Source organism: Chelonia mydas, chromosome 25 (assembly GCF_015237465.2).
Source record: "Chelonia mydas isolate rCheMyd1 chromosome 25, rCheMyd1.pri.v2, whole genome shotgun sequence".
NCBI lineage: Eukaryota > Metazoa > Chordata > Testudines > Cheloniidae > Chelonia > Chelonia mydas.
In genome coordinates this window covers 15,949,193-15,963,007 of record NC_057858.1, presented here as the reverse complement: position 1 = coordinate 15,963,007, position 13,815 = coordinate 15,949,193, and the positions used below count along the sequence as shown (strand labels likewise).

The following is a 13,815-nucleotide window of genomic DNA, read 5'->3' as shown; positions in this document are numbered from 1 at the left end:
AGATAAAACATACACCCAGAATAATTTGAATCAGGTTACTTTCAAGGGCTTTAATGCCCACAGATACATTCCTAAAGGTCCCTATTCTATTTGCGTCAATTTTATATGAGCCATTGTCTACATTAAATCACGGCACATAACATTTTTAAACATCTCACCAAACTAAGATGCAATCTATTGGTAGGGCTAAGTATATAAAACTAAAAGCTAGGCACCCCAACAAGTCAAGCTATAGTTATGCTGCCAAAGAACCAAAGTTCTGGATATGGGAGGAGAAAACCTATTTTCTTCTCCCAGCAGCAGCTGCACTTGTTTAAAACCTCAGAAGAGTCCGTTTATGTTCTGGTGGCCTCTACTGGAAAAAGGAAATCAACAGATGCTAAATAATTCTAGAATGTTCACGAAAGAATTATATTTGGCATATAATCACTACCACACCTTGCCCCTATTAATTTGCTTTTTGCCTGCCTTTTGTGTAGTCACATTTGACCTCTCACATCTGAGAGATAGGCATATACCACTGGGCAAATGATTATTTTTATACCCCTTGCATAATCAGGATTTCCACTAATTTTCACTGTAGTGGTTAAAATGATCAATGAAGCAACTGCTAGAGCCTGCATAGTTTAAGCCTTGTGGAAAGGACTGAGTTTACAAAATACAAAGAAAGACACATAAGGCCTTATATCAGAGGCCTGAGCTAAAGTAGTAAAGTTTTCCTAATATAAAGCAAAGTCAGGCTGTGAACTAGGCCCTACTCACAGAATCTGGCAAAAGGGCTGATATTGCAGAAACACAATTCCTAAGTAGTGTTAGGTACGAGAATATACACGCAAACACATTCCAGAAGGGTGGTACTAGAACACCCCAATACCAACCTATCCTCCAAAGATAACAGGAACATGCTGACGCATCTTAAAGATTAGGTCAGGATGATAGCATGAGGGATAGAGATGTTTTGATCAAACCAACAGGTACAAGGCAATGGCTGGCAGCCAGATAAATCAGAGAGTGGTGCCCAGATACATCAGGGCAATACGTAACTTGTTTGTAACGATGTATAAAAAGGTATCTCAGAGGGAGTGTCTTTGGCCAGTGTAAGGGGGAATGGAAAGTCCCGCCATTTATTGAGCTGCATCCATTATCACAGGCATACATCTTAGTAGCCTCATAGAGTCTGCCAGGTGCTATTACCGTGCTTCGTTGACAATAAACTTGGCTGGACGCCTTTGTACCTTAATGGATCCTGTGGTCATCGGACAGTTTGACTGAAGTCTGCTGTGCCAACTATCTGGCTGGGACAGCACACAGAGAACACACACATGGAGCCAGATATCTAACAACAGTCATACTTGCACTATGTGCTCAGCTCTGTATAAGGTACAAATAAGAAAACAGGCCCTGCCCTGAGAAATTCACAAAGTAAAGCTGCGCCATAAATCCCACACTGAAAATCAGTGGTCACTAAGTGGTCTGCCACACTAATCAAGGATCTAAACTCTTGGGTGCATCGTAAGAATAAGTAGTTCAAAGCAAACAATTTTAATCAGTTTCAGTGCAACAGTATATAACTGCAATGGTAATATGTATAAACATTTAACTATTACACTTATAACATCTGCTAAAGTGACTACTATCAATGCTTCATTGCATTATATCATCCATTTAGTCAGAATAGGTTTATTATACATATATTATAGTTACTATACAAGCGCTCTGTGTAACTTGGAAGCTTGTACCTTCCACCAACAGAAGTTGGTCTAATGAAAAACATTACCTCACCTACCTTGTTGCTATAATATAGTTTGCCATATTTGTAGTGTTAGTATAGCTTGAACATTTTCTACCTCCTAAATTAAAACACATTAAAAAGTGTTACTTAGAGAAGAGAATGCTACTTGTTCTACATAGATTGACCAGAACTTTACACCTACAAAACATTGCTCTGAATAACTGATACAAATCAAAAGAATGGTGGACACAAAATAGAGCTGAGTGCTACTCTGACGATTAAGGGGACCTCTAGTGGCTTATTTATAAACTGTAGGACCATCCTCTTCAATACACTGGCTAAGTATTCACTGAGGAAGTTAGATAAAAATTAGGGTGGAAATACTTTGAGAGTCATGGATTCTAAAAACAGTAGATTTTAATGGGATGCCATCCCCTGCATACCATGGAAAGGACAGCATCTCTCCCCTTTTCAACAGATGTGCATGGGACAACTGAACTTTCAAATATAACCCCATCCTAAAGATTATTCTTTGCAAACTGAAATATCTCAAGATCCTTGCCAATCATGGCTAGGGATGAGCAGGAGGGAGATTTTAATGTGTCTCTTAGTAAAGGGAAAGGTCAGCTGCCCTTAGACAGGCATTAGAGAGACCCATTCTCAAGAATGCAACATTCATTACTGCCAACTTTCTAACCTATGATGTTATAATATTTAACTGTCCACAGGTGTCCACTCCTCTGTAGTGGCATGTTTTTATTACTTGGTTTTGTAGGAGAAAGCAGTGCTGGAAGTAGCCACATCTTCATCCCATGGTTTGGTTTCAGACAGGACTATGACAGACACAGAATTACTCCCAAAATACCTGAATTACTCAACCAGATGACGAAGTGTGATCTTGTCTTCTCTCACCACCCCTTAAACCCTTCCTGTAGTTGTCATCTGCTCTTGTCCTTATATTAATTTAGGCCCCAATTTGCTTAAAAACGTTGTACACATAAGAAGTCCCACTGAACTCAATGGGACTAATATGCATGGAGTTAAACCCATGCATAAATGTTTGCAGGTTCAGAGCCTGAAACTGAAAATTCTTCAGGGATTCTATTTTTATGTGCAGTGCTTTATCAAACATTTACAGTGCTGTATAAAAACTTTACTTTTCCCATATTTTCTGGGAAAAGATTAAATACAAACATAACAAGTTTTTTTTAAAAAAGGCAGTCAGGCATGGGGTTATATACAACAATTGGAAAAGAGTTGCAAATTAAAATAGGATCTAGTTCATTTAGAGTTAGCCTGGGGCTGCAAGCTTTCCTTTGTGGTACAGACCTCTCAGCAGAAATCCTTCCCAGTTTATCAATCTTGCTGCAATTCATTCTGGTTGGGGCTACCCCCTAAAAAGGTACAAAAACTTCAGGTAGAGCGGAATAAAGCTGCTCCTCTTCACTGAGCACCTTCTGGAGCACATAATACAGTACCTATGTACTACCTATTGTACAGTGCAAGGTATTAGTTACAGTCTATAGCCTAGGACCCACTTATCAGAGTCTTCTCTCTCCTTCTCTGAAGTTACAACCCCCTGCATTCCTCTCCATTCTAGGAGTTAATTTTCATGGCTGGTATCAGGCTCTTCAAAGTGGAGAGCCTATGCCTGTGGGACCTGATCATTCCAGAGATGAAGTTTAGGAAGCTTCTGGGCACAGTGTAAAATTTGCTCTCTTAGGCAAGCTTCCTGATTTGATTGGTCAATAGGAACTATGACTAGGAAGGTTCTACTGCTGGGCTTTTTATAATAAACAGCTATTTATTTATCCCTTAATTATTTTAGTTGTAGAGGACACCAAAGCTACTTACCAAGGGAGGCCAATTTCAATTAATAAATAAAAATAAAAAATGCTGGAGAAAAAAAAAAAAGAAGTCACAATTACAGGACAAACCAATTAACTCTTAGACCTTCTCAGCAGTTCTACAATGAAACTGACTCTTGCTAAAAGAAAAGGAGGACTTGTGGCACCTTAGAGACTAACCAATTTATTTGAGCATAAACTTTCGTAAGCTTCCAATGAAGTGAGCTGTAGCTCACAAAAGCTTATGCTTAAATAAATTGGTTAGTCTCTAAGGTGCCACAAGTCCTCCTTTTCTTTTTGCGGATACAGACTAACACGGCCGCTACTCTGAAACCTGGCTCTTGCTAGTTGACTCTACTAGGAACTAACAGAGTACCAAGCAGCTTTAACCCCCTAAAAATAAAACTACTCTCTTCAAATCCATTTACATATTATCCACCAGAGCTCAATAGGGATGTATAATCTGAGCCATTTTTATTGAAACCTCCAGTACTGGTTTGGAAGATAAACAATTTACACATACACAATCACCAACACTGATTTAAGAAGTCTGATTACACTAAATTTGGTAACTATCTTAGACGTGTGCTATGAATCTAGAACATGCATATGGCATAGTACATATCAACTGATAAAAACAGATCATTTAATTGATATTTAAATTACAGAAGCTATAAAAACCTTAATTACATTTCGCACTTTTGCATGAAAGAAACGTGACTATTGTGACTGCTATTAAGAAGATAGTGCACTAACAGCAAGTACAAAAATATGCTGACGTACAATCACTCCCTTAGGCCTAAATTAAATGTTTACTTAAACACTGTTTTACCGCATAACTTGGAAAGCCTGAAGAGAAAGAAAAAAAGACTGAAGAATTAATTATTCTTAAAATTTTCTTTTCAGCCTGTTCTGATGTGTATATTCTCATAATACTTGGAAGTTAGTTTAAGATCTCAAGACCTGTTACTTCTTTTGATGATGAATGTGTATTTTTTTAACCTACAAGTTCTTTGGAGCTTGTTCCTGAGATTCTGGACCCTCTTTACTGGAATTTAATTGTATAAGTAGCAGTGTCTGTATGCTCATTCTCAGTTATTTCAACTTCAAGGACATTTATAACCAACTTGAGAAAGGCTTAATTCTGGTGGCCTCTACTCTGCTAACTCCATATCCACAAAATCTACCTGTCTCAGGAGGTAGATTCTCTAGGGCAGTTTGCAGGCAAATACAATCTTTGATATAGTGAACAACATTCTTCTCCTCCTCCCATAAGTTATTTCTTTATTGCGCAGCCCATGACATCCAGATATTTCGAGTGCTACGCAGCTCTCTATAGTCAGATACAAAACTGACAATCATTAAAATTACAGGAATATAACATTGTTTTGCTTAACTTTATAAAAATGCCTTACAAATGGCAAAATTGGTCTCAGACAATAGAGCAGTGGCTCCTCAAATAGCCTATACTATGCCATAACAGACTAAGAGCAAGGAGTGACTGAAAGCAGAGATTCTTGTGACCATCAGATGTTGTTGTAATTCTACAGTTCACCAAGCATCATGTTGCTGGGCCAGCATCATCATTTAGAAGTTATTTATATATGCTAGAAAAGTTGAACAATTTTGCTTTGAGCATCAAGGTTGGTAGGCCTAAAAGCTGACACTCCCAGAGAGGCAAGCTAGAGGAGGGTATACACATGGGTCAACGTGTTTGCTGTTAGTCCAATATTTATTGGGGTCTGTTGAAAAAAAGATATGAAAAAAGTCCCAAGAGTCAGGCCACACTTTTGGTAAATATGGTCCAGGAGGGTCAGTTTGTGTGTCTACCAACCATGAAAGTGCTCCCCACCATTTAACAAGAAGCTACTTTCATTTACATAATAATCACACCATCTTACAATCTGCCCAAGAATATGAATGTGTCCTATCTCTTTAACATTTAGACCCTTGTATAAAAGAACAGACCAAAATTCTTTGTTCATATTTTGAAAACACTGCAGTCTTTTACTTTATGGAAAGGTCATGTTTCCAGCCAAAAGCCTCCTCCAAGTTACCAGATAAAGACTGCTCTCCGAACAGGTTTCTGGATGACTTTCAAGATCCAAATAACCTAGCAGATATAACAGAAAACACAAAAGTAGTTGAGAATTGGGTATAATTGTATACTAGTCATCCAATTAAATGTCACTACTGCCAGAAGAGACATTAATACATATCTGCATCAATTCTGCTTTCCCACTCATTGGACCATATAGCTACACAGGTGAAAAGCTAGCAGATATTTTGCCAGCCTGTCCATTGAGACTGAGCATGAGGCTCAAATCCAGGGTTTTGAGAGGCAGCATGAAGGCATCTGCAAGGCCGTGAAGCTGGCCTAGCCCAAGAGATTGGTTTTTCTGTGTGAGAGTTTGGTTTTTTTACATCCAAGACACCACTAACGTCATTTGCCCTGGTCTTCCAACATAACTGACGTGTTTAAGCAACACATGGTAAGAAGCACTAGATTCAAGGTTGAATCTCTTATTGATGAACAGAGAAACTAAATTCATCATGCATTACGAGTTTCATTATCATTAAGTGACAAGGTCAGTGAACATCTCCTTGCAGATCAAAATTGAAACAAATGAGGCTCAACAGCAGCACAAAACAAAGGAAGACAGCGGGATCAGAAGAAGAGGAGTTAGAAACAAAACCAAGATGTCTAACTTAAGAAAAAAATTATAGCAATTAAATCCTATCTGGTTCTACTTACACAATCATGCAAAACATCATGAAGATGTTCCACAAGGCAATGAAGATTCGAAAGTACCTGAGACTCAACAAGAACTCCCTGATATTGTCACCTAGAAAATCAAAGGTGTCAAATTGTCAAATCAAAATCAAATAAAATCACCCTTTATCATATACAGCAAATTCAGACACACACATTTACACTTCACATTTTCAATATTAACTGAAACATGTCATCAACTGTTAATTCAAAATAAAAACTGAATGTTACAAAGGACAAAACAAACGAGAAATGGAGATTTGGGAGGGGATGGCCACCACCTAGTTCAGTCTGCCACGAACACCCACAAAGGTCTAGAAAACAAGGAAAAGAAAGCAGAAGATAGGTCATGTCCCATTCCAAAAAAGGAAAAGGACAGCTGTCATGGCCACATGTTATAGTGTGTGGTCCTCCCACCTCAATCATTCATCATAATGAGGATAAATACATAGGGGCAACTTAAAGGCACAAACATTAATGAGGAAATCAACACATAAAGGCACTGAGTTCTTCTGCAGCATAGACACCAGTATCCAAAAATGCAGGAGGGAAAGTACACTGTAAATCTTAGGACTCCTTCTCCAAGTCACAGTTCTGAGAGGAAGAGCAGTGCCTGCAAAGCCCCTATGGAAATGTTGTTCAGTCAAGTTGTAAGCAGAGATTGGTGAGCCAGTCACTAGCTATAGATGGATCAGTGAACTCATATTTGGGTGTCTCAGAAATGGGTTCATGTTAAGCACTTTTGTCTTAGAGGTTTCCCATGTAGATTTGATTAATCAGAGGGAAGCCACCTGTATGAACAAAGTGCTGCATTCACAGCCATCTTTGTAGTGCCCACACTGAGGGAAACTACACACACGAAGGGCTTGGCTACACTTGCGAGGTACAGTGCAATAAAGGAGCCCCAGGCGCACTAGCTCATTACCCGTCCACACTGGCAAGGCACGTAGAGCGCTCTGACTCGGTGGCTACAGTGAGTACTTCACCTCGCGAGTGGAATAATGTTTGCTGCACCCCCGCAGCGCCAGTGTAGATGAGGTGTTGCATTACTGTGCTCTGATCAGCCTCCGGAAACGCCCCATAATCCCCTTAATTCAAGTGGCCACTCTTGTCATTGTTTTTGAATCGCTGTAGGAATGCGGACATGCCCTTTGAAAGCTCGGTTTCTGACAGCCAGCTGCTTATCTGCTCCGAGACAAAGCAACCATTAGTGTGGAATGCTGTGTGTGAGAGAGAGAGCGGAGGGCGGGGATGGAGGTCTGCTGCTGTCTGAACTTACAAGACAGAATGCTGACATGCTCTCAGCCCCCCAAGAACCCACTCTCTCTCCACCCACATACACACAACACACTTCCTGTCACACTCCACTCCCCATTTGAAAAGCACGTTGCAGTCACTTGCATGCTGGGACAGCTGCCCATAATGCACCGCTTCCAATGCTGCTGCATGTGCCACAAATGTGGCCACGCCAGCGCGCTTGAAGCGGTCAGTGTGGACAGACTGCAGCGCTTTCCCTACTGCACTCTCCGAAGGCTGGTTTAACTCAAAGTGCTCTACATCTGCAAGTGTAGCCATGCCCTAAGAGTCCCAGATGACGCGTTCACTCATTGAGCCTATTACCCGTAGTTGGCTCCCTAGACTCTTCACCGAAGCCCTGAGCGTCTTTCTTCTTCCTGCAGGGACACAGGAGTTATTTCCACATTGCTCGGAGCAGACATGCATTACCAGTACCAGCCCTAGGCGGGAGTCCATAGGATTTGGGACCAGACAATTAACCTAACAAGAGTTTGAACGTGGTGCGAACCACCAGAGCCCTGGGGGACAGCAGCCTGCTAGGAGTGACTGGGAGGGTGGAGACCCTGGCTGGTGCTGAAGGTGCCACAAGGCAGGGGGAACACGACTTCCCCTCTGCAGTCGGGGCAGCGGCGGGCACCCGGGGCGGAGGAGGGCTGCACCGGCCCGGCGAGCGGGGCAGCGGCGGGCACCCGGGGCGGAGGAGGGCAGCACCGGCCCGGCGAGCGGGGCAGCGGCGGGCACCCGGGGCGGAGGAGGGCAGCACCGGCCCGGCGAGCGGGGCAGCGGCGGGCACCCGGGGCGGAGGAGGGCAGCACCGGCCCGGCGAGCGGGGCAGCGGCGGGCACCCGGGGCGGAGGAGGGCAGCACCGGCCCGGCGAGCGGGACAGCGGCCGAGAGGACCCAGCGGCGGCCCGTTCAGCGGCTGGTTACGGGAGGGCCCGATCGGAGGCCGAGGCCCGCCCCCGCCCCACTCACAGCCTGAAGTTTAACACGGCGCCGGCGTTCATCAGCAGCGTCCTAAGGGGAGAGACAGAGAGCGGGTTAGAGCGGGTGCGAGCGGCCGGGGAGCCGGGCGTTCTCCGGGGACTCCCGCCCGCTCCCCCCGGCCCGGTACCCGCAGAGCAGCAGGTCCCCGATCATCGCGGCGGCTTCCGAACCGGGCCCGGAACCGGAAAGGGCCGGCTCCAGCTCAGTCCTTGCGCCGAGACCTCCTGGCTTGGCCGCTAGGTGGCGGTACAGGGGGCGGGGCCTGTCTGCTCGGGGCGGGGACTCTCGGTAGGGTACCCCTGGGAGAGAGTCGGGGTAGAACCCAGGAGTCCTGGTCCCCTCGGCCTTCCCCCGGGCTGGGCATGGAGCCCAGAGTCCTCCTTCCCCCCTCCCATCCCTGGGGATAGAACCCAGGAGTCCTGGTCCCCTCGGCCTTCCCCCGGGCTGGGCATGGAGCCCAGAGTCCTCCTTCCCCCCTCCCATCCCTGGGGATAGAACCCAGGAGTCCTGGTCCCCTCGGCCTTTCCCCGGGCTGGACATAGCATCCTACACCCTTCCCCCTCCCATCCCAGAGGGTAGAACCCAGGAGTCCTGGTCTCCTGCCCAACCCAGGCCCAGTTCCAGAAGGACAGAAGAACCGGGGAAGAATTAGAGGAAGGAAGATGCACATGTTGAATGTGAGGAATTAAATCTTTAGCCCATATTGGATAACTTGGGTTAATTACAGTGGGAAACATGGACTAATGGTTAAAGCTCAGGAGTGGGAATTAGGACTTATGTTCTATTCCCAGCTCTGCTACCAACATGCCTTGACAGGTTTCAGAGTAGCAGCCGTGTTAGTCTGTATCCACAAAAGGAAAAGGAGGACTTGTGGCACCTTAAAGACTAACAAATTTATTTGAGCATAAGCTTTCGTAAGCTACAGCTCACTTCATCGCTTATGCTCAAATAAATTTGTTAGTCTCTAAGGTGCCACAAGTCCTCCTTAACATGCCTTGAGTATCTCACTTCCCCTTCCTGTATTTCAGTTTCCCCTAATTGATTATCAAGGGTTAATATGAGGGCTGTCAAGCTCTTAAAAAAATTAATCACACTGTTAAACAATAACAAAATACCATTTATATAAATTTTTGGATGTTTTCCACATTTTCAAATATATTGATTTCAATTACAACACAGAATATAAAGTGAGCAGTGTTCACTTTATATTTATTTTTTATTATAAACATTTGTACTGTAAAGCCAAAAGAAACAGTATTTTTCAATTCACTTAATACAAATACTGTAGTGCAATCTTTTTATCATGGAAGTTGAACTTACAAGTGTAGAATTTGCACAAAAAATTACTGCATTCAAAAATAAAACAATGTAAAACTTTAGAGCCTACAACAATGTAAAACTCAATCCTACTTCTTCTTCAGCCAATCGCTCAAACAAACAAGTCAGTTTACATTTGCAGGAGATAATGCTGTCTGCTTCTTGTCCACAATGTCACCTGAAAATGAGAAGAGGTGTTCGCACTACTGCAGCCGGCGTCGCAAGATATTTACATGCCAGATGCGCTAAAGATTCGTATGTCCCTTCATGCTTCATCCACCATTCCAGAGGCCATGCGTCCATGCTGATGACAGGTTCTGCTCGATAACAGTCCAAAGCAGTGCGGACTGATGCATGTTTATTTTCATCATCTGAGCAGGGCTGGATTAACTTTTTGTGGGCCCCCATGGGGGCAATGGAGCATGGTGCGGGGCGGTCGGGCCGGCTAGGGTCATGGCATGGCAGGGGTGGCCCCGCTCTGCCCAGCCCAATGTGAGGGCACTATTTACAAACTGGCAGTTACCAGATGCACAATGGCCCACCCAGTCTTGTGCTGCCAGCGTGCTCCTTCTCCTCAGGGCTGGGTCCATGCTGTACCACACATTCCCCCTACCCAACACCAGAACACCCCCCGGATTCCCTATAGTCAGAGCCCTCCCGGATTTGCTATGCCCAGTGTCCCCCAGACCCTGCCACAAATGCATAGCACCCTGCACACCACCACCCCTGCCCAGCACCCCCCTGCCCACAGCCCCACCACAACTCCCTAGCATCCCACACAGAACCCCCATTCCCTAGTGCCCCAACGCACAGAGATCTTCACAGCCCAGCACTCCCACCCAGGCCCTCCACAGACCCACGCCCAGCTGCACTCACTGGTCCTGCTGGGAGGCGACTGTGTTTTCCGGGCTGCGCCACCAGTGCAGTCGGGGTGGTCCAGGGACGGGGAATCCCTCTGGCCCCTTGGAAGTGGCATGACCAGCCAGGCTAGGGCCTGCCCCAGGCGGGCTCCCTCAGGATCCACTTGCCTGGAGGGGCCCAGCCAAGCCCCCAACACTGTCTCTGCCACTGACTGAGACTGGCCAGGCTTCTGCACCAGTCCCAGGCGGCTCAGCTCCAGAGAGACAGGTGGGGCCCCACAGGTGGTGGGAAGCAAAGACTGCCTGAAGCCGGAGGTGCCCTGGGATCCCACCAGGAGGCAGAGAGAAGCTGGTGGGTGGGGCCAGGAGGTGGAGAGGAGCCCTCTGCCAGCCGGCAGGCAGGCAGAGAGGAGCAAGTGGTGGGCGGGGGAGCCAGTGGGCTGGCGGGGTCTCAGGTCACAGTGCAAGCAGAGCAGGACGGGGCCCGTTCTGAGCATGGGCCCGGCTCCATGGCCCACTGGCAGTCAGATGCCACCAGCAGAAGGCTGATTTTCTTTTTCAGTGGTTCTGTATTATCTGCATTGGAGTGTTGTTCTTTTAAGACTGCTGAAAGCATGCTCCACACCTCATATCTCTCAGATTTTGGAAGGCACTTCAGATTCTTAAACCTTGGGTCGAGGGCTGTACTATATTTAAAAATCTCACATTGGTACCTTTTTTGCGTTTTGTCACATCTGCAGCAACAGCGTTCTTAAAATGAACAAAATGTGCTGGGTCATCATCTGAGACTACTATAACATGAAATAAATTGCAGAATGCAGGTGAAACAGAGCAGGAGACACACAATTCTCCCCCAAGGAGTTCAGTCAAATTTAATTTAAGCATTTTTTTTTTAACAAGCGTCATCAGCGTGGAAGCATGTCCTCTGGAATGGTGGCCGAAGCATGAAGGGACATATGAATGTTTAACATATCTGGCATGGCAAGGCTGGCTAGAAAGTCCTATGGGAATGCCTCTTCTCACTTTCTGGTGACGTTGCAAATAAAAATTGGGCAGCATTATCTCCCATAAATGTAAACAAACTTGTTTGTCTTAGCGATTGGCTGAACAAGAAGTAGGACTGAGTGGACTTGTAGGCTCTAAAGTTTTACATTGTTTTATTTTTGAATGCAGTTATTTTTTGTACATAATTCTACATTTGTAAGTTCAACTTTCATGATAAAGAGATTGCACTACAGTACTTGTATGAGGTGAACTGAAAAATACTATTTCTTTTGTTTATCATTTTTACAGTGCAAATATTTGTAATAACAACATAAAGTGAGGACTGTACACTTTGTATTCTGTGTTATAATTGAAATCAATATATTTGAAAATGTAGAAAAACATCCAAAAATATTTAATAAATTTCAATTGGTATTCTATTGTTTAACAGCGGCAAAGAGTCCTGTGGCACTTTATAGACTAACAGACGTATTGGAGCATAAGCTTTTGTGGGTGAATACCCATGAATATTGTTTAACGTGCAATTAAAATTGCGATTAATTGCAATTAATTTTTTAATCACAATTAATTTTTTTGAGTTAACTGTGGTTAATGGACAGCCCTAGCTAATATTTATTTGCCAGGGGTGTTGAGAGTCTTAATTCACTGTAATCTGCTCAAGTGGAAAGTGCTACAGACACATACAATATAGTTAATAGTATCACAGAACCCCTCAGCAATAGAGCAGATAACATTTTAATCCTCTTAGAAACTGGAGGATTTAGAAACAAACTTTTTCACCAAGTCACTTATACTATACAAAACCGACTCTGGACTCTTATATGAAAGCTCATCTTCTTCCTTATGTCTATGTGTCCTTTGATGATTCTTGATGTTACAGTACAGTGCTGATGTTCTCAAAGAGAAAGATTCTTTTTCTTTTACATTGAATAAGTACATGAAAATATTTCTGTATTGTAACCTTAGCTAAATGTCATAGGCCCTATCCAGCAAAGACTTACCCACCTGCTTAAATGTATAGTCGTATTAAGTTTAATGGGACTACTCAAAATTACATTAATAGGACTATTTAAAATTAAGCTTGTGCTTAAGCACCTTCGCAGGAACAGAGCTATATAAGTAGGTTTAAAATATGCAGGGCTATATATATACACCTAGGGTTTTAGATATACATGTTAAATATACAGTGCCCTGTGCATATAGGATGCTATATTCAAATGTTAAATATGAATGTTGACGGTAGATTCACCCTCCTTAGGATGCCTCCATTTGACCTTGTGTGTCAGTAAGTGTGAGGAAGGCTTTCTGTCAGGAGAAAGTGCAGAGCCCTACTGAATTATGTAACTAGGAGCTTTAATGAGAGAACAGCTTGTTGATCAGGAACGTGGGTTCTGTGCAAGGCACTAGTATCTTCCCGCACTGAGTACATGTATAATACACAATAGGTTAGGCTGGGAAACCTAGCTTCAGTAGTTTACTGATTTTAGCCATTCATTTTTAATTGTTTATTTGGGATGAGGTGGATGGTCTTCTAAAGTCCCCCTTATTTTTAATCCTCTTCCCACTGCTCTTGGGGAAGTAGCTGGATGCAGGGCCCAACACAGTTATTACAGGTGGGGCTAGACCTCCCTATTTCTGGCTCTTTCTGAATCTGCTGTCCCTAAGAAACCTTTTCCCAATAGCCCAATACAGACTTCACTTTGCCGTTGCAGCCACAAGCAGAGCACTTCCCCTTTTAGACACACATTGAAGCTTTTGATACACATTCAAAGGCAAATCGTGCAGTGAAGGAGCTATACCCACGGTTAAGGAGTCTGGTGGCACCTTAAAGACTAACAGATTTATCTGGGTATAAACTTTCGTGGGTAAAACACCATTTCTTCAGATGCATGGAGTGAAAATTACAGATGCAGGCATTATATAATGACACATGAACAGAAGGGAGTTACCTCACAAGTGGAGAACCAGTGTTGACAGGGCCAATTCGATCACAGTGGA

The 13,815-nt window shown here is 44.0% G+C and overlaps 1 protein-coding gene across 1 annotated transcript; it reads right to left on the bottom strand.

Annotated features, from left to right (window-relative positions):
* Nucleotides 1-4,036: 4,036 nt before the first annotated feature.
* On the bottom strand, nt 4,037-8,898 carry SMIM7 (small integral membrane protein 7). The gene is made up of 5 exons (XM_037886087.2): nt 8,763-8,898; nt 8,624-8,665; nt 7,973-8,025; nt 6,335-6,425; nt 4,037-5,692 (listed from the first exon to the last, which is right to left on the bottom strand). Exons 1-5 carry the CDS (start codon nt 8,786-8,788, stop codon nt 5,677-5,679), a joined length of 228 nt encoding a protein of 75 aa, XP_037742015.1. The 5' UTR covers nt 8,789-8,898; the 3' UTR covers nt 4,037-5,676.
* Nucleotides 8,899-13,815: the final 4,917 nt, after the last annotated feature.